Source organism: Notolepis coatsorum (assembly GCF_963971535.1).
Source record: "Notolepis coatsorum genome assembly, contig: SCAFFOLD_229, whole genome shotgun sequence".
NCBI lineage: Eukaryota > Metazoa > Chordata > Actinopteri > Aulopiformes > Paralepididae > Notolepis > Notolepis coatsorum.
Genome location: NW_028174675.1, coordinates 97,332 through 124,433, shown reverse-complemented (window position 1 = coordinate 124,433; position 27,102 = coordinate 97,332). Strand labels below are relative to the sequence as shown.

Below are 27,102 nucleotides of genomic sequence, written 5' to 3'. Positions count from 1 at the left end.
AAACGGTGAAGCACAATTACACAAAAATACAAAACAAAATCAAAGATGACCTGGACAGGTGGGCAAAACTTAGAAACTCAGTACAGGCAAGGGTATCAATAGTTAAGATGGATGTATTACCAAGAATCAACTTCATCAGCTCAATGCTACCGTTACCCCCTCCAGAGGGCTACTGGAAAAGATTACACTCCTCCACATACAAATTTATTTGGAATAACAAACCACCTCGCATAAAAAGATCCACCGCACAGAGAAATAAAGCAGACGGTGGCATGGCAGTTCCAGATTTTTTACAATATTTTAAGGCTTTCACATTAAGACCATTGACAATATGGTTTGATCCCCAGGCTTTGGTATCTTGGAGAGAATTGGAAGAAAACATAGTAGCCCCACAGAGACTGAAGGACATAGCACACACTAAACTTCCAATCAAGCACTGTGAGCGGAAATTTGGCCCCATAATTACCCATGCAATCAGAACATGGCGGGAAACAAAAAAAAAATATCCTAACCCTCAAAAATGGCATAATCACACTCCCATATTCAATAACAATGCACTCTTAATGGGAAAACGTCCTATAAGATTCCCTATATGGGAAGAGCAAGGCATACACTCATCAGGGGATCTTTTTAATAACCAGGGCTTCTGTAGTTATGGAGAAATATGCACAAAGTTTAACCTCACCGAGTCCACATGGCTTTTTTACATACAGTTACGCCTATGTTTGAGGTCTCACGGTATTCCATTACACATACCAGTTGAACACCACAGATACCACAAATTTTTCTATGAAAGAGAAACATTGGGAGGTTTTGTATCAGGTTTTTATTATCAATTACTAACGTCCTCGTATGAAACCCTTCAACTAGACACTGTCTGGAGGAGGGATATTCCAGACCTGGAAAGTGACTTTGATTGGCAAGAAGCATGGGCAAATGTCCGTCTTACATCAAGGAACCCGGACCATCAACAAATCAATCTTAACTATATTCACAGGACATACTTGACTCCTATAAGACTGAACAGAATGGGCCTGAAACAGGACTCAAAATGCTCCCAGTGTACAAATGGAGACGAAGGGACTGCCCACCAGTTAAGGCATTCTGGAAAGATGTGACCCATCAATTATCAAAACTCGTATCTTGGAATATACCAGTACACCCCTCTGTATTGCTTTTAAATGATGTTTTTGAGTTTGCAGTAAATCCACAGCTAAAGAGATTGGTCTTATCGGGTATCACAGTAGCTAAAAAACTGATTGCATCACGCTGGTTTCAACCGGAAAAAATGGGCCGGAAAGTTTGGTCTCTTACATATCTCGATGTGATATATCAAGAAATATCTACAACAAGAATTCTGGGTCTCAACGAATCCAAAATGTCAATGTGGGTAGAAGTGGTGGAGAGAATAAAAGCTAGCTTATAATGGTAGTGTCTGGTTAGGAGTGAGGGATAATGGAGGTACTATCCAAGGAGGGGTCCGGGAGGGGGGGGTTCGAGCTGGAGCATATGTGTGTAGGGTTTTAGAAAATAGGTATTAGGGGTATGTCCTATATAAACATTTATATAATTGTTAATTTCGCTGGATATACACTGTATACGGTTAAAATGTTATTATAGACTTTTTTCTTTGTCTTGTTTGTACTTGCATGTAATTTTAACCACCTTGACTGTTAGTTTCATTATGCATTATGTGTTGAGTACTGACTTTTAATAATTTTTGTTTTGCAATAATATAAAAAAAAAAAAGAAAAAAAAAATATATATATATATATATTAATATATATATATATTTTTTTATTATTATATTCGACTAAAGGTTGGCCAGTCGACTACGGCTCCTTTCGACCGATTAGTCGACTAATCGATTAATAGGGGTCAGCCCTATTATGTACTGTATTTTTTATGTTTAAATATCAACATTATCTGTCCATCCTCAGTAAATACTATCAATATAATACTCCTGACATCATCTGGTCTTTTCAAACACACACACGCAACGCACACACGCACACACACACACACACACACAGAGAATGCCCCTCCCCCAGACAGAAAGGGAGACTGCCCCCCCTCCTCCTTCCCCTCTCCGTCTCCTGTTCTCTCTCAGGGTTAGCTGCTTAGTTATCGTAAGCAGCTAACGTAATGTTAATTTAGGCATTTAATGCGACATGGGCATAAAGGAATGGCGACGATGCAAAGCATTTGACCCGTTGCGGGAAAAAACTGCACAGACTTATATCGGGTCGCAAAATAGGCGCTCTGTAGCCCTGCTGTGCTGTACAGAGCTACACATCATTTCATACTACTGTCCGTATCCGGCGGATACGACTCGCCGGATTTTCAAAATAAGAGTATTGCAATATGAACCAATCGTTTTTTTTGTTTTCTTTAATCGCCAGACTGGCGAGTGGTCTTCATGAATCACTCGCCAAACATAGAAAATACTCGCACTCGGAGAGTAAAATGGCCTAATTTCCTCCCCTGCATGTCTGATATATTCAACAGGAAGCGATTTGCGACTGATCTCAAAATGACACACACACACACACGTCTCACGACTTGCGTGCATTTGTGTGTGTGGGTGTTCCTGTGGGTCGCTCATCGCATGTGTGTGTGTGTTAATCTGATGACAAATAAAGACTTATACTTGTACTTATACGTATACGTACTGTATAGTGTGAAATAAACCGTTCCAGCAAAGTAGGCTTTGTCAATACTGAACGACTGGCTGCGCGCTTGTCAAGAACCAATCGCACAGTATACTGATATGTATATGCCGCTGATCCTATGCTCTCTCCTTTCAGAGAGAGATGACAGGTGACGGATCCGGTATTTCCGAGGTTCGGAAATACCGGATCTGTCACCCGTCATCTCTCTCTGAAATGTCCCTGTGGCTAAAACCCAGAGTGCGCTCAGAACTTTAGGTGTGGAGCAGAGAAGAGAGGAGAGGAGAGGAGAGGAGAGGTTGTAAATAGGGATGCCCCGATCGATCGGCCAGCGATCGGTATCGACCGATATTCAGTATAAATATGAGATCGGTGAATTCCGATAATGCTTTATTTTCACAGATCGTGAAAACCGATAGAAAAACATGATCCAATTCTTAGCGGAGATCTCACTCGCTGACTTCTCTCTCACAGCTGCAGCGCACTGCCGCTCCTCCTCCTCCTCCCCTGCCCCTCCCGCACCCGTGTAAACAAGAGGCTCCTATTGCCTCCGGCAGTCTGCTCTCAGTCTGCGACCGTGAGCTAACGTTAGCTACTTAGCTATCGTTACTGTTTAAACTAAATGACGCAGTCAACTATTCACTTTTACCGTACTTTCCGCACTATAAGCCGCACCTGAATATAAGCTGCAGCAGCTTAATTGAATGATGTGTACATATATAAGCCGCACTGGACTATAAGCCGCAGGTGTTTTAATGTTTAATTACCATATGTAAGGGTTCATGCACAGAGGGGATTGTCAGGAAAGAGATGGCTGTTTGAGGAAGCTCCCATTTATTAACATTTTTGTTTAAACAGGAACGATAGCCAGTTAGCAGCGCCGGGTACAGTAGGTAGCAATGTTAGCTCTCATAACGTTAGCCAGTTAGCAGCTCCGGGTACAGTAGGTAGCAACGTTAGCTCTCATAACGTTAGCCAGTTAGCAGCTCCGGGTACAGTAGTTAGCAACGTTAGCTCTCATAACGTTAGCCAGTTAGCAGCTCCGGGTACAGTAGGTAGCAACGTTAGCTCTCATAACGTTAGCCAGTTAGCAGCGCCGGGTACAGTAGGTAGCAACGTTAGCTCTCATAACGTTAGCCAGTTAGCAGCTCCGAGTTTGCAGCTCCAGGTACAGTAGGTAGAAACGTTAGCTCTCATAACGTTAGCCAGTTAGCAGCGCCTGGTACAGTAGGTAGCAACGTTAGCTCTCATAACGTTAGCCAGTTAGCAGCGCCGGGTACAGTAGGTAGGCAGCATGTTGAAAGAGGAGCCCTGAGCTGCTCATACACTAGACTCTTGCCGTAATGGTTTGTTGACGTGGTTGACGTGCACTGCTGCAGCAGATTTAGGAGTCTGATCTGACGGTCACAGAGCTGAGGGAGTGCGGCCAGTTAGCTGTAAAAATCCATAGATTAGCCGCACCGTTATATAAGCTGCAGGGTCGAAAAATAGGGGAAAAAGCCGCGGCTTATAGTCCGAAAAGTATGGTAGTTTAATACATGAGGCATTGTCTAACGTTATCTAGCTGGCTAGCTACTGATAGCTGCTGATATCAACAAATGCTCCAGCAATAGTCGAGTGCATGACACCTCCGTTAGCTCGGTAGCCAACGTTAGCTCACGTTAGCTCTATATGAAATGTGCCAGTAAACTAAATAGTTCACTGAGGCGTTGTCTTAACGTTATCTACCCGGCTAGCAGTAGCTACAGATAGCTCCTGATATCAATGTCTTATAACATTGATTCGATGCGTATTCGAGCCCCTGCTGAATGTGATTTGACCAAAGCACCGTATACCAATAGGGTCCAGCTGCAGCGCCGGAGAATCCTGGCTGTAGCTGGATGCTACTCTAGTATACACACAGACAGTGGAGCTGTTTGCAGATAGCGAGCATTTTGACTTGTTGCGTGGTGGCGATGTCTCGCAGATAAAACAACTACAAGTATGATTATATAATATATATATTTAATAAATAAAAAAATTAAACCAAAAACGATCGGTATCGGCCATAAAAAAAAAAAAAAAAAAAAGATAAAAAAATAATAATAAAAAAATATTTTTTTAATTTTTTTTTTACCTTTTTTCGGTTTCTCACTTGATTCGATACTCGGTAGTACCGACGTGTTTCGGTTCGGTGCCTCAAAAGTACCGAATTCGGTACCCATCCCTACTATATAATAGTTACAACTAGAGCTTTAACTCTCCGCCGGAGTGGACTAACATCGCGCCTCAGGAGTACTAAACGAGACATAATGATTTTACTGTCTGCAACGAATGTTATAATAAAAGCCCTTCGTTCTATACACTTGTCTGATTGAAAACTTTATTAACAGACCGCAGAATGGGACAACTCAGCACGCTCTGAGCAAAGAAAGGAACTGAGATATGAATAGAGTATTGCTTGCTATGGTCCGGTAAATACGCTGATGTTATTGAACGTATAACTATATAATGTCAATGCCACAAAACGAATGCCTTTATTATAAAGTAGTAACTTTATAGTAATAATAATAAGAAAGGGTCGGGGGGGTTAGGGGTAACCACCCCTGCCCGCGACACCGAGTGAACTGCGCATCCGTGTTTCACTTTCAATAACTAATGCGTGATTGCCGAATCCCAAACAATATTCATGCTGCAAAGTCATCCTCTAAAGATAGACATTTAGACTAGAGGCAGGCTATATGCTATAAAGAGTAGACTACTACTACTAAAAAAAAAAAATGCATTCAAACTTTTTTTTTTAATTTTTTGTGTAAAAACCGCGGCGGTAGGAAATATTTTGCAAATTTGTGCGGTAAGGAAATAATCAATACCGCGGCAGCTCTAGTTACAACAACCTTATTGGATAGAAACGCAGCTCTGCTTCATCCGTGAGATAATACAACCAGCGTTGCGGCCTCCGGGACAGAGACACATCAGCAGCAAAGAAACGTTTTCAGGAACAAGCTGGCATACCTCTGGCAACATCGCAAATCAAAGGCAATCGATCCCACCCCGATATATTTGATTCCCTGTTTATGTAATATAATTTGTGGAACCAAATAAAGTATTCAAATGTGTGTGTCGTGTGTGTGTGCGCTTGGACGTGCGCTAAGGCTGCCTCGCTAAGCCGTTTATTTATTTATATATTTATTTCTGGAGCATTAAATGCATTTATCCTCTCTGGTTGGATGGTGTATTGTACCTGTGCTGTATAATAACAATACATTTTAATCTCTTTGAGATCAGTCGCAACTCGCAAACCGCTTCCTGTTGAATGGATCAGCAAGCAATACCAAACTCTCAAGCTGTTTTGCATACGCCTCACCCGCCTTATAAGGATATGGTGGGCGTGTCTGTATGCAAATGAATTTAGCGCGAGCGCGCATTTCAGTTTAAGAATGAGTGGGATTCATCATGCAAATCCCCTGGGTAAGCACAGATTTTGACGTTAAGAACGGCTTGATGAATGTGGCGGTGGCTTTTCTTATTGTTCTCTTAACAGACGGGTAAGCAAGAATATAAGAAAAATAATAAGAGAGTATTGTTGAATGAGGCCCATTGTGCTTTTCTTTTGTCTCTCTCCACACAATACCAAGCGCCAAACCTATATATCTTCATTGATCCCACATTCCAAATGGCTTACTAATGGTTTTCGTAGCATAGTAAACAGGGAGGATGTTTGGGAGCGTTTTGGTTCCCCATCACTAACAAATACTACCGTTTTTGATATCTCAAAACACACCGGTTGTTTGTTTGTTTTGTTTGGACTGCATGGACTTAAAGCACTCCCATTTTGTGACAAATTTTGTAAACGCCTCTTAAAAGTATCCATTTAACACAGTTAACCAGTTAGTATATACTCTGAATATTAGGGGTGGAACGGTTCACAAAATGGATGGTTCGGTTCGTATCACGGTTTTGGGGTCACGGTTTTCGGTTCGGTTCGATATACATTGTTTTTTATATATAAAAAAAATTTAACACTCAAAAATCGAAACATGCTTCTCATTTATAAAAAAAAATAAATAAAAAGTTTAGTGTTTACAACCTTAAATAATGTTTGCCACACAAAGACCGAACTGAAATATAGGCTACATTTGTCAAAGTATTAACTTAGTGCAAACAAACAATATGCTCAGCCAGCACTAGACTTTCCTTTCTTTAATATAAACGCAAAAAAACAATGTCAACAATGTTTAAATTCCCTGATTGTCAGTTCTTAATGGAAATATTCGTTTTCTGCTTGAAATTAAAGTGCAGTATTTGAAATACAATGAAAGGAATATGGCTGGATTTCTTATCAAAGGGAAAAGTGTCACTGTTATTTTAAATAAATAAACAAATTAGAAGGCCATCAATATAAATTGCAGCATACATCAAACTAACACACACACACACAGTACTGTTTCAAAACAACACTGCTCTGTTCATTCTATTTTTAAAATACGTACATTATCTGTCTACATTTATTTAGACTAACATTATTTAAATATTGAGTGCAACTGTGGTGGAACTATCTATGGGTTGGTGGCTCAGCCAACATTATCAGCTCCGGTAACGTTAGGAGGTGATGGCATGCAGTGGAAAAGCGGCAATAGTCCCGGTTGGAGTTAGTAAAACACAGTTGTATGTTAGCCTTCTTGGATGTTGAATAAACGCCTATCATTGTCTTTAAACACCCCGCCTATCATTGTCTTTAAACACCCCGCCACTCAGACTCCCATTTTCTCCTCTGCTAGTAAGTAGCTACGATAACATTGCATTGACTGTATTAGCTGGCGGGCTACCCTAGTTCAACATGCGTTGTGTTGTACAAACTGCTAACGCTATGGCAAGATGTGTGTAGGCATATGTAATGTTAATGGCTATGTTATTAAAGTCGTAATGAAGATTGATTTATATTGTGCTTGCCATTTTTACACAAACTGACTAGCACCTGCTGCTGCTGCTGCTGCTGCTGCTGCCAGCGCTCACCTCTCCCGGCTCCGCCAAATAACCTTTTTATTTTTTTATTTTACATCTGAACCGTACGATACACAGACGCCCCGAACCGTGGGGGTCGTACCGTACGGTACACGGTTTGAATGCGTATCGTTCCACCCCTACTGAATATACATCTCTTGACCAACTAACTGTCCTGCTGTTTAACTGTCTCCTCCAGAATGCACTCCTCCCAGCAGGCATGTGTCAGAAGGACCAGACAGTAAAGAAAGACGCAGGGACCTACGACAGGGAACGACTGCTCAGCTACCTGGAGAAGGAAGCTCTGGAACACGAGGACAGAGAGGATGGAGTGCCCTTCACTGGGGAGAGGAGAGGTGTGTGTGTGTGTGTGAGGAAGATTGAGACTAGAGATGTTCCGATACCATTTTTTCCTTTCCGATCCGATTCCGATACCTAAGCTTTGGGTATCGGCCGATACCGATACTTATCCGATACCAGTGCATAAAAAAAAAAAAAAAAAAAAAAAACGATATTATATAAATTATACATTTTTATTTTTTTTAACAAATACTGTTTTATATATACTGTTTTTTAGTAATAACTAGAAAGTAATGGTATTTATTCAACAACAGGTGATTGTATAGATTTGTATTAGTATCATTAATCAATGAGTATGGGGCTTCAGCACTGCAGATATACCCTACTCCAATGATCCACACGGACATTATACGTTGCTGCACTCGCTACCCACTGGCTCTGCAGATATACCCTACTCAGTCTGTCTACAAGGCTCCGTTTCAGTAGCAGTCGGATCTGTTGTGATTTTTGCACAATAAATATTCAACATTCTCTTTTGAGACTCCGCCTCAGACTCTTATCATTTGGCACTAAAAGCTAAACATTGTCACCAATATGGCTGTCCGCAACATGTCATTAATTGTGTACGCGAGCGAGGTGGTCTCAATGACGACGTCAACGCGAGCTAGGTTAGCATAGCATGAGCTGCCGGTATATGAAAAGACTGTAACGTTACTGGTGACATTGTGATTTAACGAATACTCCTTTGCCAACTTGCTGTACTTTGCTTGCAGGTCTGCAGCCATTATTGCTGGATTATGAATAGCCCCAACTTTAGCCAAGGTAATGTTAAAGCTAGCTTTCGGTTAGCTGTTCAATGCTAATAACACCAGCCACCAAGCGAACCCATGAGCTCCCCGCTCTGTCGGGACGATGACATTTAAGAAAGTATCTGCTGTTAAAATGACAAATGGCATTGACACTTTAATCGATTAGGCACACGTTTGTTTTATAATGCTTACTCAACAGACCGCAGTGTTGTTGATAAATTACGTCATATGGTATCGGAGCGCAGCATTAGAGGGTACTCGCCGATACCGATACCAGCATTTTAGGCAGTATCGGCGGCTTTTCCGATACTGGTATCGGTATCGGAACAACTCTAATTGAGACAGCTACATTTAGTCCCTTTTGAGATTGCAAAATGAAAACCTCGCACCAGTTGCTTTGAAGAAGGTCTCTGACTGAACGCTTGCAATAAAAAAAAGCGATTGTTATAGCGTAGCGTAGATCTGAGTGTGGATGCTTTCTTCATTCAGTCAGCAACTAATGGCCTAATAAAAGCTCTTGCCAACAAATAGATAGCATTTAAATGACTTGCATTTATAGCCGTGCACTTTTATATTAAAAAACCCTGCAAAGCAAGCATTGTTTTAGCAGAGAATCTGCTAAATCCTGGACAGGTACCATATTAAGTCAAGTTTAACTTCATTAATCCTTGTAGGGAAATTATTCTCTACATCCTAACCACTTAAGAGTATTGACAGCCACAGACAGACACCCGTGGGACCAACTTCAATTTACCTATCTCAACCCCCGTCCTCTTTTCTTGATCCTCCAATCGCAACCGTTGCTTCCAGTTGTCTGGGGGCGAGGGAAGCAACAGTTGTGATGGGAGGATCAAGAAAAGAGGGCATGGCTTGAGATGGGTCAGTTGTAATGTCTCTACCATGGTCAAGGTTGTTGGCAAGAGAGCTTAGCATACATGTCTTATAATATGCCACGCACAGCTTGGCTGACGAGGGTTCAGTCCAGCCTGCTGTGTGTTGATAATTATATAGTCAAACCCACTCATTACCATAATTAATGTTTATAGTGAAGCTCTATCTCCGGTTTGTGTTGTGTTTCAAAGGTGTCTGTTTGTTGTATTAATGTCTCGGGATGGAAACTAACATGTGTGTAGCGTCAGCTGTAATTACTGCATTGTTGTCTTTACAGGTATTAATAATGCTGCTCTTATGCAACACAGCAGCGGGGGGGGGGGGGGGGGGGTGCTGGGATGGAGTGAGGAAAAGGGGTAACGGGAGGAAGGGGGGGGGGGGGGTGCGATGCTAGGATGGAGTGAGGAAAAGGGGTAACGGGAGGAAGGGTTGAGCTGAAATTCCTTCTAAACATCCAGGTGTTGGGTTCTCTTTGTGTCATTTGACTGTTTACTACTAATGTCAGTGTAGAGCTGAGCTTAGTGCTAGATCTCTTTATCCATGTATGTATATCTTCTTCTCATCTACTCCACAGATGTGGCCTATTCACCTTATTTGGTCCTGCCCACTTTCAATGTTGTAGTTATGTGTCCAGTCGCAGAACATTGTGGAAAAGATGCGAGTGTGTGGCTGTGGTATTCCTAACCCACGGACATAATACATCTCTATGGACACAGCTGCTTAGCAGCTCATGCTCCTTGTAACAAAGATAACGGTGAAGAAAAAGTCAAACTGGCCCACACCGCCACGTATTCCTATACTTTAGAATGCTGGCCTTTTAACCACACATTACACAGCGCCCTCTGGCGCTGATTGAGTTAAACACCCCCACAGCCCAAATGGAATGATAAAAAAAAATATATATATATAAAAGAAATTGCATTGTAGTCGATCTGCAAATATTGGTCAATCAAAGTCTACTATACAAATCCTTAGTCGAGGTCAGCCCTAGTGTAGACCTAGTAGTGTAGCCTATAGTGTATACCTAGTAGTGTAGCCTATAGTGTAGACCTAGTAGTGTAGCCTATAGTGTATACCTAGTAGTGTAGCCTATAGTGTAGACCTAGTAGTGTAGCCTATAGTGAAGACCTAGTAGTGTAGCCTATAGTGTAGACCTATTAGGGCTGTCGCCGACTAAGGATTTGGATAGTCGACTTTGATTGACCGAAATTTGACAATAGTCTACTGGTAGTATATATAAAATTATATAATATATATATATATTTTTTTTTATTATTCCATTTGTGCTGTGGGGGGTGCTTAATGTTAATTTATTTTTGCATTCGACTAAGAGATTGGCAGTCGACTACAGCTCCTTTCGATCGATTAGTCGACTTCGACTAATCGGGGTCATCCCTAATACCTGTAGCCTATAATGTAGACCTAGTAGTGTAGCCTATAGTGTACACCTAGTAGCATGGGCGCCTGAGCAATGGAGCAAGTGGAGCAGGTGCATCCCCACAATTGAACTTGGGGGGAGCAAACGTGTGCTTTTGCACCCCCACTTTTTGATCATATGAAATATATGATATGTCCCCCCCAATATATCACTGTAAACATAACTATGTAATTTCAATCAAATTAATAATACGCAATGAAAGAACTTGTGCTGATTATAGACACTTAACACTTTGGTCGCCAGGCTTAAATTCAGAATAAACCATCCCACGCCAGCTCTATTTGTCTATGGAGAAGTTCCCCTTCTTTGCAGGGCTATAACTTTTTAAATTGTATTGCTAAATTGACATTACAATAGCCCATTCAACATCAAGTATCTATTGTTCAGGGTGTAGCAACGTTATACTTTTTCATTCACATTCATACTAAAATACGGTCTAAAGTACAAGTATGTTTTTATCATTTTCTGCAGCTTTCTCCAGAACGTGATTTATAGCCCTAAATGCATTATATTGATGATTGTATACAGTTTGATAGCAATCGGCGCGAGATAAAAAATTTCAAATGGACGTGCTTCTAGAAGTTACTACTTATCATCTGATGTTGACCGGATGGGGGGGGGGGGGTCGTTTATAATTCCGTGGCCAACGTTAGATGATTCATCTAGTGTGGGTGATATGATCATCAGAGCAGTTTATATCGAACACGTTAAAAAAAAACGCTGAATCTCACCGTAGCGTCCTCGGGCCGTTGGGCGATGAGCGTGGAGCAGAAATATTCATATTATGGGATGTAGAAATATGCAATCCATCTCCAGGTTGTATAATAGTATATACGTCCAAATTATGTTGTTTATCGAGTTATTGGTAACGGATTGCTATCCGTTGTGTCTAGCTCGAGTCCTGGGACTATTAGCGAGTGATCGGACCGAATTGGAATGAGCACCAGCTTCCATTTCCTGTTTCCGGTCTGGGCGATCCGCCGATCGGCCACCAGATGGCGCTCTTGAACCGTTGGAGAGTTGAGAGGGGATCAACAGTAGATCTCAAGTCTCCGGGGGAGAAATATGATTTCGATCACAGATTTTTGAAATATTGATATCAAAGACGTGGTACGGCGTCTTTGGCAGAATGAGCATGGCGGGGAATGACGTGGTAAGGCGTTTTTGGCGACCATAGTGTTAATAGCGAGTTCTTAAGTTTCCAAAGATTGTGACCCTCCTTGCATTTCCCTCACAATGGTTTGATCAACTGCCTCCCACCCCAGCACGCAGTCAGTGGCGCATGATGCAGGTAGGCTACAGTGAGTGTGTGGGAATCACCGTGACCGAGTCTGTCATTGGTGGCAGACCTTTCCAGTAAGTTGTTCAAACAAAGGATATTCTACCACTCAATACAATAAAACACATTTATAATCATCACCTTCTCTTCTCTCAGGTCACTCTTTATGTTAGCTAGCAGTTAGCTCACATTTGCTAGCTAGCTAGTAACCAGTGTTTGTGTGTTTGACTAGTTGGCTACCTGGTAGATCAAAGCCTGTTTGAGTTTATTAGGATCCCCTACCCATTAGCTGTTGCATGACAACAACTAGTCTTACTGGGGTCCACACAAAACATTACATTCAAGCATTGACTTTAATATTTTCCATCATATACCACTTATACCACTGATTTTCATTTAACACTTTTAAGTGCCGAAAACGTGTTTAGGCGTCTTTCCTAGCCATGCTAAAGTTTGCCGAGGACGCCCTAACTCGTCTTTAATATCAATATTTCAAAAATCTGTGATCGAAATCATATTTTTCCTCCGCAGCCCTGAGACACAGTGCTGGCCTCCTCTCAACCCTCTAGCGGTTCAAGAGCGCCATCTGGTGGCCGATCGGCAGAAGCGCCAAACAGGAAGTCATGTGGATGAAGTGGTGATCACCCATATTACTTCCGGCCACTCTCTATAGCTCCTGCGACTCCATCTTGAAACACTCGATAATAGATCGCTTGCCCTAACTCAATAAACAACGTTATTTGGACGTATATACTATTGTACAACCTGGAAATGGACCGGGTATTTCGACATCCCATAATGGAAAACTGTCTACCCCACGCTGATCGCCCAACGGCCCGCGGAGACTGGGGTGAGTTTTAGCGTGTAGTATTACCGTGTTCGACACTAACTGCTATGATGAACATTTGACCCACATTAGATGAATGGTATAACGTTGCCCACGGAATTATAAACGATCCCCCGCCCATCCGGTCATCATCAGATGATATGTAGAAACTTCTAGAAGCACGTCCATTTGAAATTTTTCATCTGGCACCGATCGCTACCAAACTGTATTTGATCATCAATATAATGCATTTGGGTTTATAAATCACGTTCTGGAGAAAGCTGCAGAAAGAGATGAAAACATACTTATACTTTAGATCATATTTTAGTATGAATATGTGAATGAAAAAGTTTAACGTTCATACACCCTGAACAATACATATAGGACATTGAATGGGCCCTAATAATGGCAATCTAGCAATATAATTTAAAAAGTTATAGCCCTGCAAAGAAGGGGAACTTCTCCATAGACAAATAGAGCTGGCAAGGGATGGTATATCATGAATTTAACCTTCTGCAGTTAAAGTGTTAATTGGAAAGAAAATGATGATAATAATAATAACCCTAGTAATAACCCTAGTAGCCTAATATCTCAAAAGACTTAAACTAGTTGAAATATGTTCATAAGAAAGAGGTGAAATGCTAATGGTAATGTTTCATAATGATGTCATTAGGCAGAGCAGGCAAGAGATGGTAAACAGACAGCAGAGCTGGGGACAGATAGGCAGGAACAGACTGCCAGTGTATTCATAAGTGTATTCCTCTCCTTAATGTAGAATGATGTGGTGACTGCAGACTCAGGGAGGAGGCAGAGGAAGTGAGAAAGAGACCCAAGAGTTACATGTAATGGAAATTCTTATGGGTTTGGTTCCAAAAATGTATACAGATTATTATAGGATTCCCATAGCATTTTCTGACTAGGGATAACAAATTAAGCCACAAATACTTGGATCATATGTTCTTTTAACAAGTGTTTTAGTGCGCAGGCGCTTCCAGTGAGTTCGAACCTCCAACATTTTATGATATTTTTTTCTAGTTATTCTTAAAGAGAATCACACATTCCATTATTCTATGGATAGTAAAAAACTCACTGCAGAAAGTACAGAAAACAATGAAAAACTAATTTAATATATAGTGCAACATTAATTGAGCTTTAAAGTGAAAAGAGCAGCTTTATTGGTCAAGATTGCAGAAATTATTACTAAGCACCCATAAAAAGCATGCTTAAATCAATATACAGTATATATATAGATTCATATATTATTATTATAGTAATTGGCTATCATACTGCAATATAAACTGAGCTTTATAGTAGGGCTGGGCGATATATCGAGTATACTCGATGTATCGCGGCTTGTTCTACATGAGATGTAGTAAATTACTATATCGTGAACATCGAGTATATGTTGTCACGTTGCGGCTGAGATGAGACTTGCTTTAGCGCAGAGCTTTCCTCATTTCATTATAGACGCAGAGCAGCGCGGACCTTAAATGACATGCAATTGTAATTTCATTACACAGACCAGCACGGACCTTTAATGACATGCAATTTAATTGACGCGAGCAATGGGCTAACGTTAGCTGCTAATTAAGTTATCCCACATAACTAGGCTAAGCTAACTAGCGTTAGCTGCTAACCCTGGAAACGCTCAAAGCGGACTCCACGACACTAGTTCCATTCGTGAGGAAAAGGGGTGGGGTAATATTGATGAGGCTTGACAACAGAAGTTCAAACATAACTTCATATTTATTGCTTACTCGTGTCTTTATATCGGGCATCCAGTTCGCATCACTGTGTGTTCAACTTCCTGTGTTGACATTCGAGTGTGACATCACCTACGGCAGCTTAGACGCTCAAAACGCAAACCTACAAAACCCGGGGGGGGGGGGGCGGGGGGGGCTGGCTCTCTCGTGCGTTCTCGCTCTAAAGTGGCCAAACGTTACAGTATAAATACTAGAGCTGGGCCGTTAACGGCGTTAACGCTATACTACTATCGCGCGATAATATAATTAACGCATTAATCTAAAAAAAAATAAAAAAATACATTTTTTTTTACCTTTTATTTACCCAGGGTAGGTTTGCGGAGCACAGATGCTCTTTTTCAGGAACGCCCTGCTTCACATTCACACAGTTCCATTCACACCTGGGAGCTGCCCAGTACAACCACAGTTGACACCATTGGCCACTGAGCAACTCCACTGGAGCAGTTGATTCAAGCCATGTCACATAGTTCAAGTTTGAAATGATTCTTTCTGTTTTGCTCCTGAGAGTGCTAGATACTGTACTGGTAATATTATTTGTTTGTGTTAACTTCTGAATAAAACAACTTATTAAACACAAGTACATCTTACGTCGCTTTCACATATAGTTTTGGTGGACTCTGTGCGGTTCTGGGGGTGAAGTTGCAACATTGTTGCATTCTTCATTTGGTTCGCCTGCTTTCACACAGATATCTGTCAGGCGGACCGAGACCTTCTGAACAATGTCACGCGGTCGAAAAGGGCGCTTGTCTATTGGACAGTGGAAATGTGTGTGTGGCTGCAAGCCTGTGTGTGTGCGCGCGCGCGTGTGTGTCTGTGTGGACTGCGAGTCCTCCAGATCAGCGGAGCCGAGTTTTGACATGGCATTGATCCATTGTTCTATTGAAGCACATTACCACCATCCTCTCGCTAAACAACTTGTAGACCACGGTGTTTTTATGAGTGCCCACAAGTAGCTGTTTTATTAATAATATAATAAGCCGCGCCTCGGTAATAATAATAAGCCGCGTTTTTTCTTCCTTCTTCCCAAGATGCACAGATATATAGATAGATAGATAGATAGAGAGATTAGATGCAGTGTGCTTGTTTTGCAGTGAGTGCTGCGAGCAGTGGTAATAATAATCACTTCCTATATTTGGTTCGTGTTTGGTCCGATGAAGCCGAACCGAGACCTACGTTTTCAGGCGGACCAGAGTTCGACTGTTTGGTCCGCGAACCGAGTTCGACGCGCATTCACACAGACCCGAAAAACCGGACTATCGAATTCTGGTCCGAAAGTCTGGACCAAACAGCCCCTGTGTGAAAGCGACCTTATTGAACATTATTTTGATATTGCATTACCAATTATCATAGCAAAACAGCTTTTTCAAACAGTCTGTAATGCATTTTGGAAACGGGAGATGGGCTCAAGGTGTAATGGGCCACCTGGCCTGAGAAACATAAGGAGGAAAGAAAAAGTAAGGACTTACTTCTGGTCATTATTTGGGTAGAACACTTGAATGCCTTCAGCAGGTTTTTTTTTTTTTTTTTTTTAGTCATTTTAATCTAGATTAATCTAGATTAAATCCAGGATTGCAGATAGATTAATCTAGATTACATTTTTTTTTATCTATGCCCACATCTAATAAATACTAACTGGATAGTTGATGATATAAACATTTAATTTCATTACATTATCTGAAATATTCTAAAATCATTAAGTCTGCTATAAGCCATTATCCCTTTGTGTGTGATTATTATTTTCTCAGTGTGTGTGTATATATATATATATATATATATATATATATATATATATATATATATAATGTGTTTGTGTGTGTTTGGCTAAAGTGGATAGAAAACACAGTACTGTGCAAAAGTCTTAGGCACCCAAGAGTTTTTATATAAATAGTCTTAGATGTAAATACATATTCAGTAGACTACTCTTAGTACATTTTCATTAAATTATTTTTTAAAGCATCTTCATGGTTTAATAATGCAAACATATGTTGCAGGGACTTATTATAATCATATTGGCGTGACTGTATGCATCAAAGGGTTAAATCAAGCATTTTTAAGTGCTTTAGAGGAAATGTCAAAATATCGTGATATATATCGTGTATCGTGATATGGCCAAAAAATATCGCGATATCATTTAGAGGCCGTATCGCCCAGCCCTACTTTATAGTGAAAAGTGCAGCTTTATTGGTCAATATTGAAGGCTCTATATTGCAGGAAATTGCACGTACAGGTGTTCATTAAATAAAATAAAAAAATGCAGTCTGGCCCAGGGCTCGAGACTAACGATGTCCCGTCGTCCCGGGGACGATCAAATATTGATTTGGGACGAACAGAAATCTTTTTTGGGACGCAAACGGGGATTTTATTTTTTTCACAGGAAATGTCAATTAGCCGACTGTCAGTGCGCGCATATATATATGAATTATTCTACGTTAATAAAACATACCTGGTGATCAACTACAGTTTGCTGTAAACATTATGATATGCGTGTAGTGTTCTGATAACGACGGCTGGGCAGCGAGAGCTGGATGCTGGATTTGCGAATAGCATGCAGCTGCAGAGCCGCAGAGCGGGGCCGCTGTGCCTGCACAGTGCAATATTCCAATTCAGCCATTGGCAATTCAGCCGTTGGGTGGGGGGCGCTGTTGAGCGGGCCTGTGACCGGACCTGAAAGCGCCCCTGTGCGGCTCTGCAGTTGCATACTATTGGGATTCGTTGGGAGCAGCACGGAGTCTCGACTCGGGACTTATTTTATTTTAGCAGCAGTTATCAATATCGACCAGGAGGACAGCGCGATCTAAGGGACATGTTTCATTACTAGTCAAGTGTCATTACTTTAGTTATCAAAGGTGGAATCTCTGGACGCAATGACATTATATAGTTTAAAGCTAAACTACGTTTTTCTTTCTTGTTAGAAGAGGGATAACTTATTCAGTTAGATTTGATTTGATCTTTATTTATCTCTAACATTTTCAACCATAAACACACACATTTGTAATAACAAAAAAAACTAAAACGAAATAAAATACAAATACATTTAAATATATTTTCCTATCGAAGGAATAATCAACATGGCTCCAATTGGTTGACTATAACAGCACCGTGACCAAATATCCCTATACTAGCACCTTGTTAAACACTTTTTTTTAATATATATATTAGAGCTGGGCCGTTAACGGCGTTAACGTGCTGCGTTATCGTGAGACTAGTATCGCGCGATAATATAATTGACGCCGTTAATCTTTTTCTCAGCGTTGGGTCTGTATTGTCCTTAAATACTTGCCGTAGTTCCCAGCTGTGGTACCAGGAAGTGATTGCACTACCGGAGCTGTAGTCAGAATAATGTGTTAAACTAAAGTAGTGGTCCGGTAATCATTGTTATACAGGTGAGGTTAAGAAGTCCTCAGGATATAACACAATTCGGCGATGAGGACGTCTGAATCTGCGCAATGCAAGAAAAAAGAAGTCCGTTGCAAGCTTTGTTTACATTATTAACGACGCGAGTTAGCATGTTAGCTCACGTTGGATACGGGCGGCACTGGGAAACATCTACAAGAGGAGGAAATCCACTTTACACACTAAAGGAAGGATCGACTGGACTATCGTGAGTGTTTACAACAGAAATGGCTTGGGTTATTGGAAATATTGGACCGTTTGATGACAATGTAGCCCCTTTCGTGACTGTGATGCACGGAGTGAATCCACAGTCACTTGCTCCTCAATAGGAAACTAACCTAGATTTACCATGAAGGACTGGTTCTGGCTGAACCGTTCGTTATACAAGAATCACAGAGACGTTTCAAAGGTGCTCACAGTTGCACGAGGGTTTCAGACAGAGATACGGGATGGTTTGAAAGCTCTGCGTTGCTAATAAACATTTTAAATAATTTTTATAAACTGCTCAAAACGGCATTATTTCCGCCGTTGGGTGATCACAGCGCATGCGAACCATCCCTTATCTCTGTCCGAAATCCTCGTGCAACTGTGAGTACCTTTGTAATTTCTCTGTGATTCTTGTATAACGAACGGTTCGGCCAGAACCAGTCCTTCATGGTAAATCTAGGTTGGTTTCCTATTGAGGAGCAAGTGACTGTGGATTCACTCAGTGCATCACAGTCACGAAAGGGGCTAATGACAATGTGGAGCAAATAAATGAAAATGGGGGACCCTGATGTAAACAAGACAAACGTCTTTCTCTGGTCTGCATCCCCTTAACAATTGTATGTATTGAGCCGTACTGTATTGTACCCATTCTGCAATCTGTTAAATAACGTTTTCATTCATTCATTCATTCATTCATGGAACTGTTACACTGAGCTTGCACTGAATTTGTTGAGAAACCTGCTTCTGCAGCAGTCTGTGTGTGAGCAACCAGTCAGCAGCATTGTGAATTTAGAGATTCACTAAAAGACACATTGAGAGACAGGTTTGTGTGTGGATTAAGAAATGAAGGTTCACAGAAGAAACTACTGACAGAGAGTGATTTGACACTGGAGAGAGCTGTCAATATCAGTGTAACAATGTTAATGGCATCAAAGGAAGGGCACAGAAAATTACGATAAATCTGGTTTTAAAAGAAACACTGGAAATTACTAAAAGAAGAGACATGTTCATGCTGTTGAACAAGGAGATAGAACAGCTAGTGACTCCTCAGATGAAGAGGAGAGGATAAATCTCCTCCTCTGGTCATTATTTGGGTAGAACACACCTATTTTGAACACCTTCGGCAGATTTTTTTTTGAGCCATTTTAATCTAGATTAATCTAGATTAATTCCAGGATTGCAGGTAGATTAATCTAGATTAAAAAAATTAATCTATGCCCAGCTCTAATATATATATATATTTATTTATTTTTAATAATTATTCTTGTGAAATCTTTCCACCTGGGAGCCTTTTGACTAAATCAATTTATTCTCCCCTTCTCTGAATGGTGTTTCTTATGGCAATAACTATAGACGACAAAACCAAAGTAAAGAAACGACATTTGATTTTTGGGACGGTTACATTCACTTTGGGACGGTTAAAATTGTATTTCGGGACGGTTCTGGGACGGTGGTGAAAAAAGTTAGTCTGGAGCCCTGGTCTGGCCACTGAACATAGAAGCAGGCCAGGCCAGTGTTTCTGGTTGCAGCGGCGCAATAGTTAGATAACCTAGGTGGGGAACAACCAGGAGATCACTGCAACTCACACAAGTTGGAGAACCATCTCTCTCTCTCTCTCTCTTTCTTGCTCACACACACACACACACACAAAGGGAGCTGCAGAATGCAGGAAATTAAAGGAAAACTCCCAACATTTTGGGAAATTAGCTTATTTGGCATCTACCCTGGAGTTAGACAAGAAGATACATACCCTTTTTCTTCTCTGTGCATGCAGTAGGAGTAGGAAGACACGCACTGTTAGCCTAGCTTAGCGTCAGTCACCATTAGCCTAGTTCCAAACGTCTTCCTACTCCTACTGCATGCACAGAGAAGAAAAAGGTATGCATTAGACTTGGGCGGTATAATTTTTTTCATACCGTCATACCTTGCTGACATAATACCCCGGTATATGACGGTATGACTTTCATTTTCATCAGCGGGGGGGGGGGGGGGGGGGGGGGGGTGCTACTATCGTTAGCTCTCAGAATGGTAGCCAGAAGCCCGCAGCATCCTAGTACTACTAACGTTAGCTCTCAGAACAGTAGCCAGAAGCCTGCAGCATCCTAGTACTAGTAACGTTAGCTCTCAGAATGGTAGCCAGTTAGCCTGCAGCACCCTAGTACTAGTAACGTTGGCTCTCAGAATGGTAGCCAGTTAGCCCGCAGCACCAGCAACGGTAAGCGTGTCTCATTTAATTTCCACCACTGAAGCGGGTTTTCCCCTATCGATTGCGTCCTCCTGTGTGTAGACAACCAGCTCTGCGTGTGCTTGCTCCACTAGTGAGGACTGGTCTCGCCCTCTGCTGGCGCGTGCTGTGTGTGCACTACAACCAATGCCGTCCCTGTCAAAACTCTGTTTCAGTGTAATAGAAACTGAAACGCATCTGTGATTTTGACGGTATTGATTTTCAATACCGTCGGGATTTCTAAATACCCTGGTATACCGTAATACCGTCATACCGCCCAAGCCTATGCATCTTCTTGTCTAACTCCAGGGTTCCCAAAATGTTGGAGTGTTAAGATGCATACCTTTTTCTTCTCTGTGCATGCAGTAGGAGTAGGAAGACGCGCACCGTTAGCCTAGCTTAGCGTCAGCCACTGGAAGTAGATTCCTCCATTAGCCTAGTTCCCAACGTCTTCCTACTCCTACTGCATGCACAGAGAAGAAAAAGGTATGTATCTTCTTGTCTAACTCCAGGGTAGATGGGAAATAAGCTAATTTCCCAAAATGTTGGAGTTTTCCTTTAAGTCTTTGTAACAAAAAAAATCCTGGTGGGGGACCCCCCGCTTAAAAAGTAGCCTGACTGGGGCTATATTTTGCACTATTTCCTGGCCTGAATGATTTCCCCAGTCCGGCCCTGGTTAAAAGCCTCCAATGCTTATTAGTGTGTGTGCGTTTGAACGTTTGCATGTTTCTACCATACATTTCCAATTATTATAATTTTTTTTAGTAATTATATATATATATATATATTTTTTTTATAGCTCCTATAATAGTGGAAGTCGCGGCTCTCTGACACAGTTATTTCGGGGGTCGCAGCCTGAAAACTTTGGGAACCCCTGGTGTAGCCTATAGTGTAGACCTGATACTGATACTAATACTAATAAAAAGAGTATTGAACCGTTTTTAACAGCTGGGTATCGAGATACATTTCTAGTATTTGTATCATGCAACACATTTATTTTGACATTCTGATTTAAGAACTTTTGAAATAAAAGTTAATTGATCTGACTGCTTGTATTAATTGATGAAAAAGTCGCCATGTGCAGTAATATAGATTATAAAATTGAGGATGTAATATATTATTGAGCTGCATCGAGATACATCGTAGAATCGAATAGAATCGGGGACAGCTGAATCGTAATCCAATCGTGAGGCCAGTGAAAATTCACAGCTCTAATTCCAAATAAGGTTATGCGGTACCGAATCAAACGCATTTGCCAGGTCTAAAAATACCACCTGTAAATCTCTTTTCTCTATCTTGGCTGATTGCATCTGGTGCCATATCATGCTTGTGTGTTCTATACATCCGGAAAACCCTGGGATTCCTGCTTTCTGCACTGCTGTGTCTATTTAACAATTAATTTCTAGGTCGTTTGCTAGCCTCTGTGCCAGTACAGTAAAGAAAATCTCACCTTCTACATTCTGGAGAGATATAGTAGTCCGAAGCTGGCTTAACAGTGAGGTTTATCCCATACTACTCTCAATAACCTCCACAAGAATCCGAGTACATCAGGCGCACTTTTATAAACCCGGTAGTGGACTCTATTCGCCCCTGGGGCTTATATTCTGACTTTATACACTAAGGCCCATAAATATTTGGACATTGACACAATTTTTCACAATTCTGGCGCTCTACACCACCACAATGGACTTGAAATTAAATCAAGGTGTGCTTCAAGTGCAGACTTTCAGCTTTCTTTTGAGGGTATTCACCAAATCAGGTGAACAGTGTAGGAGTTTCTACATGTGCCCCAACTCAAGTAAAAAAGGTAATTGGTCAAGCTAACAATCCATAAGTATTTCAGATATCCATAGTTCCCTTGTTTAGTTTGGAGAACCTCAAGTCTCACTTTGTTTGTTTACATTTTCACCCCCTGACAACATCTGATCAACCTCTAAGGCCATGTCCAGACTAAACCGATTTCGGTCATATCAGGCAAAGTATTTGATCGTTTGCACCTTTCATCCACACGGAACTGCGTTCTGGCAGCCTGAAGACGCTACTTTCTGAGACCGGCTTCCAGAGTGCGCAATTCTGAAGATGCTCCCCTTTTGTCACCATCTTTACAAGCGATACGCGTCTTCTCCTGAACCGATGACGCAATAGCCCACCTCTCCCTTAACCCGCATGTGCAATCTCAGCCAAACATCACCAACCACCGTCGACAACAGATTGACATCTCCCTTACAGTGTTACAGAAGCTATTGAGCTTGATCTGGCTTTTACAGCTAAATGTACTTTTTCTGAAAACCCAAGTAGTAGCCAAGTACATACTGTTCCATATCATACCCCTTCAGTTGATCATGACAAATCCTCTTACCTTGACGATTAAAAAGCCTCTATCATTTGGTAAATAGTATCCCCATGGCATGGTGTTGAGCTGTAGCCAGCAAGCTATGCTATGCTATCAACATTAGCTAAATAGCTAACCAACTAAATACAATAGACAGTGGTATCCTGAGGTAACGTTAAATACAGACAACGTTTGCTAGTCGAAAGGACTGGACACGGGTACAAGTTAAACAACAATCAATTACTTTAATACAGCACAGGTAGTTTGAGCCGCGGTCTCTCTCTCTCCACTCCCGAACGTACGTTGCGCCGCGGTGTGTGTCTCTGGAAAACTAGGTTTGCTCAAAAGCACAAAACCGGACGGCACAACAACACTTCCGGTCTGGGGTTTTCAAAATAAAAGAGCGACGTCTAAAACAGGAAAGACATTTATTTTGTACATTTGTGGCACGCACTTATTATCTTTAAACGTTTTCGTTTTTACGGAAACCTTTTTTTAAATGAAAACGAAACGAAAAAGATCAAAATCGTGTTAGTCTGGACAAGGCCTAAGTTGTGATTGACAGCGTGATGAGGACATGTCCTCACTATTAAATAGGCTCATTTTGTAGCCAAGCAGTAATTGATTGAAAGCACTTGTGTTTTTACTCTCAGTTGCAGAGTTTCACTTAATGCTGAAAGGTTATCTACTGTATCTTTATGTTTGTTACTCATATTATTATTATTCCTCCCTCCAGACCCCCCACAGCTCCCTGTGTGTAAAGAGGAGGTTCCCCCTGAGCAGCAGGAGAGGAGCCCCAGTCTGGGCCAAGAGGAGTCGGAGCCCCTGCAGATTAAAGAGGAACAGGAGGAACTCTGGATCAGTCAGGATGGAGAGCAGCTTCAAGGTCTGGAGGAGGCTGATATCATAAAGTCCACATTCAATCCTGTCTCTGTGAAATGTGAGCATGATGATGATAAACCTCAGTCCTCATGGTTTAACCAAACCCAGGACCCAGAGTCCCTACAGATTAAAGATGAACTACATCAAGGGCTGGAAGAAGCTGGTGGCTCAGGGATCACAAGACACCCAGTGAAATGTGAAGATGGTCAAGAGAACGCTCAGCCCTTCCAGCCTCTTCAAACCCAGAGGGAGAGAAACAGAGAAGCTTACTCTTTACCCAGCACCTCAACTAAACAGATGAAAACAGAACCTGATGGAGAGGACTGTAGAGTATCAGAACCAGACAGTAACTTAGATCCAGCTGGTGACTTAGAACCAACTAGAGATAGCCAGCCCCTTTCTTCAGACTGTTCTCTAATTGAGACTGAAGACCGTGATGATAAACGTTCTGAAAATGTGACTGACGACAATGATGGAACTGAGACTGTTGACAGTGATGATGAGAGTTCTGGAACTGAGACTGATGACGGTGATGAATGGAAGGAGAGTGGAGGACCAGGTTTGATGACTTTGAAACCAAAGAAGACACAGAAAATACGAAGTAGTCCTGGCTTCAGCAAGAAGGGACATCTGAAGAGACGCATAAGTCATACTGGAGAGAATAAACTACAGACAAGTCTCTTGGAAATCCCGCTCAAGAGATTGTCAGCGGTAAGATGTTTTGCAAAATCCATTTGCAGATTTTATATAAACTTTTACATGATAAAAATATAGATATACTGTATATTCTTGGCTGGGTCTTGCTTAACTAAGCTTGCCTAGTCTTGTTCTTGGCTGGGTCTTGCTTAACTAAGCTTGCCTAGTCTTGTTCTTGGCTGTGTCTTGCTTAATTAGACTTGCAGAGTCTCGTTCTTGGCTGGGTCTTGCTTAACTAGGCTTGCCTAATCTTGTTCTTGGCTGGGTCTTGCTTAACTACACTTGCCTAGTCTCGTTCTTGGCTGGGTCTTGCTTAACTTGACTTGCCTAGTCTTGTTCCTGGCTGAGTTGGGCTTGACTGGGTGTCTGTCTGTAGCCTACTGTCTCATAGCGAGAGAGAGAGGTGTGGAGAGAGAGACACTCTGACCAAACACACTCAGTTTAGTTTGCGCTGTAGATTAAAGTAGACACTTTGATAGTGGGATGTACAATGTGCCCCTGTTGTGTACCTTTTCTGTACCAAATCTCACACCAAAACCCTGCTCAGACTAGTGTGAGTAAAACCCTGCTCAGAGAGATTGGTGTTGGATTATTCCTGATTCTTGGACGATTAGTCAGTTAGCTAACACATCCAAATAAATCAAGCAAATCAATAAAAAATTTAGATTGTGGTTGAGGCATCATCTAGCCATAATATCTGTTCTAGTGAGTGTAAACACCTCTACTTTTAACAATACAAGTCAGGGTTCTGAAGTGGTGTTTTGACTTTTGTGTCAGAGAGAATTAGAAAATTCACTTTATTGTCATTACACAGTACAAGACAGTGCAACGAGATTTTGTATGTCTAATCAGGATGTGACAGTCAGTCAGTTGCATATAAAACACATATAAATAAAACTGTACAGTAAAGTGCAATGGTTAGCACAATGTGAAATGGTGAGAATACAAAATATTATTAAAAATAATCATTAAAATAAAGTCTAAATAAGCTATGGCTATATATACAGTGAGGTGCAGTGGGCTATGTAGAGTTTTGATTCACAAGTCTGACAGCTGAGGGGAAGAAACTATTCGTGGTCCTGTTGGTTCTGCCTGGGAGGCTGCGATAGCGTGCCCCAGAGCGAGTACCCCGCAGGCGGGTGAACAGTCCATGGTTGGGGTGAGAAGCGTCTTTGATGATGTTCTGTGCTCTCCGTGAGCACCGCTTCTCATAGATTGATGAGACGGGGGGGGGGGGGGGGGGTCTTGGTGATGCGTTGGTCTATTTTCGCTACCCTCTGCAGTGATTTCCGGTCCTTAATTGTGCAGTTGCCGTACCAGACTGAGATGCTGGTGGTGAGGATGCTCTCAATCGTACAGCGATAAAAGTTCACTAGCACGGAGGGGATAGGTGGAGTTTGGCCAACTTCCTCAGGAAAAAGAGGCGCTTGTGGGCCCTCTTGACCAGGGTCGAGGTGTTTGTGGTCCAGGACAGGTCCTCAGAGAGATGTGAACTCCCAGGAATTTGAAACTACAGACACGCTCAACCTCCTCTCCATTGATGTGGATGGGGCTGTGCGTGCCTGTTTTATTTTTCCTGAAGTCCACCACTATTTCCTTATTTTTTTTGGTGTTGAGGGCCAGGTTGTTATCAGCACACCACAGAGCTAGGTACTGGACCTCTTCTCTGTACGCCGACTCGTCATTGTTGCTGACTAGTCCCACCACGGTGGTGTCGTCTGCAAACTTGACAATGGTGTTTGAGCCATGCACCGGTTTGCAGTCGTGGGTGAAGAGGGAGTAGAGAAGAGGGCTCAGCACGCAGCCCTGTGGTACACCAGTGCTTAGGATGAGAGTGGAGGACTTGAGGCTGTCCAGTCTGACATGCTGAGGTCTGTCGGTCAGGAAGTCCAGTATCCAGTTGTAGAGTGACGGGTCGATACCAAGGTCATGGAGCTTGGTGATCAGCTTGGAGGGGATGATGATGTTAAACGCTGAGCTGAAATCAATGAACAGAAGTCGCACGTACGTGTCCTTCTGGTCCAGATGGAGGAGGGCAGGGTGTAGTGCTGCGGAGATGGCGTTGTCCGTACTCCTGTTCTGGCGGTAGGCAAACTGGTAGGGGTCAAGTTAGGGCGGTAGGCAGGATTTAAGGTGAGCCAGGACTAGCCTCTCGAAGCACTTCATGATGATGGAGGTGAGTGCTACGGGTCGGTAGTCATTGAGGCTCTCTGGGGAGGCGTGTTTAGGGACAGGAATGATGGAGGTGACTTTGAAGCATGTGGGAACTTTTGCCTGGGCCAGGGACAGATTGAAAATCTCAGTCAGGACTAGGGCTGCAACGATTAGTCGACATAATTGACGACGTCGATCATAAAAAAATCCGCGACGAGGAATTGTTGCGTCGATGCGTCGCATAAAAACAATCGGA

The 27,102-nt window shown here is 41.9% G+C and overlaps 1 protein-coding gene across 1 annotated transcript in view; it reads left to right on the top strand.

The window, feature by feature from the left end:
• The window catches only part of LOC311247503 (uncharacterized protein), a gene marked incomplete at its 3' end in the record, with an annotated part of 36,365 nt that extends 10,308 nt beyond the window's left edge, over positions 1 to 26,057 (top strand). The window contains exons 3-5 of the mRNA XM_084338545.1: positions 7,852 to 8,008; positions 23,851 to 24,326; positions 26,001 to 26,057. Of these exons, the coding sequence (XP_084194671.1) occupies positions 7,852 to 8,008; positions 23,851 to 24,326; positions 26,001 to 26,057 (690 nt within the window). The remainder of the gene's footprint in view (positions 1 to 7,851; positions 8,009 to 23,850; positions 24,327 to 26,000) is intronic.
• Positions 26,058 to 27,102: the final 1,045 nt, after the last annotated feature.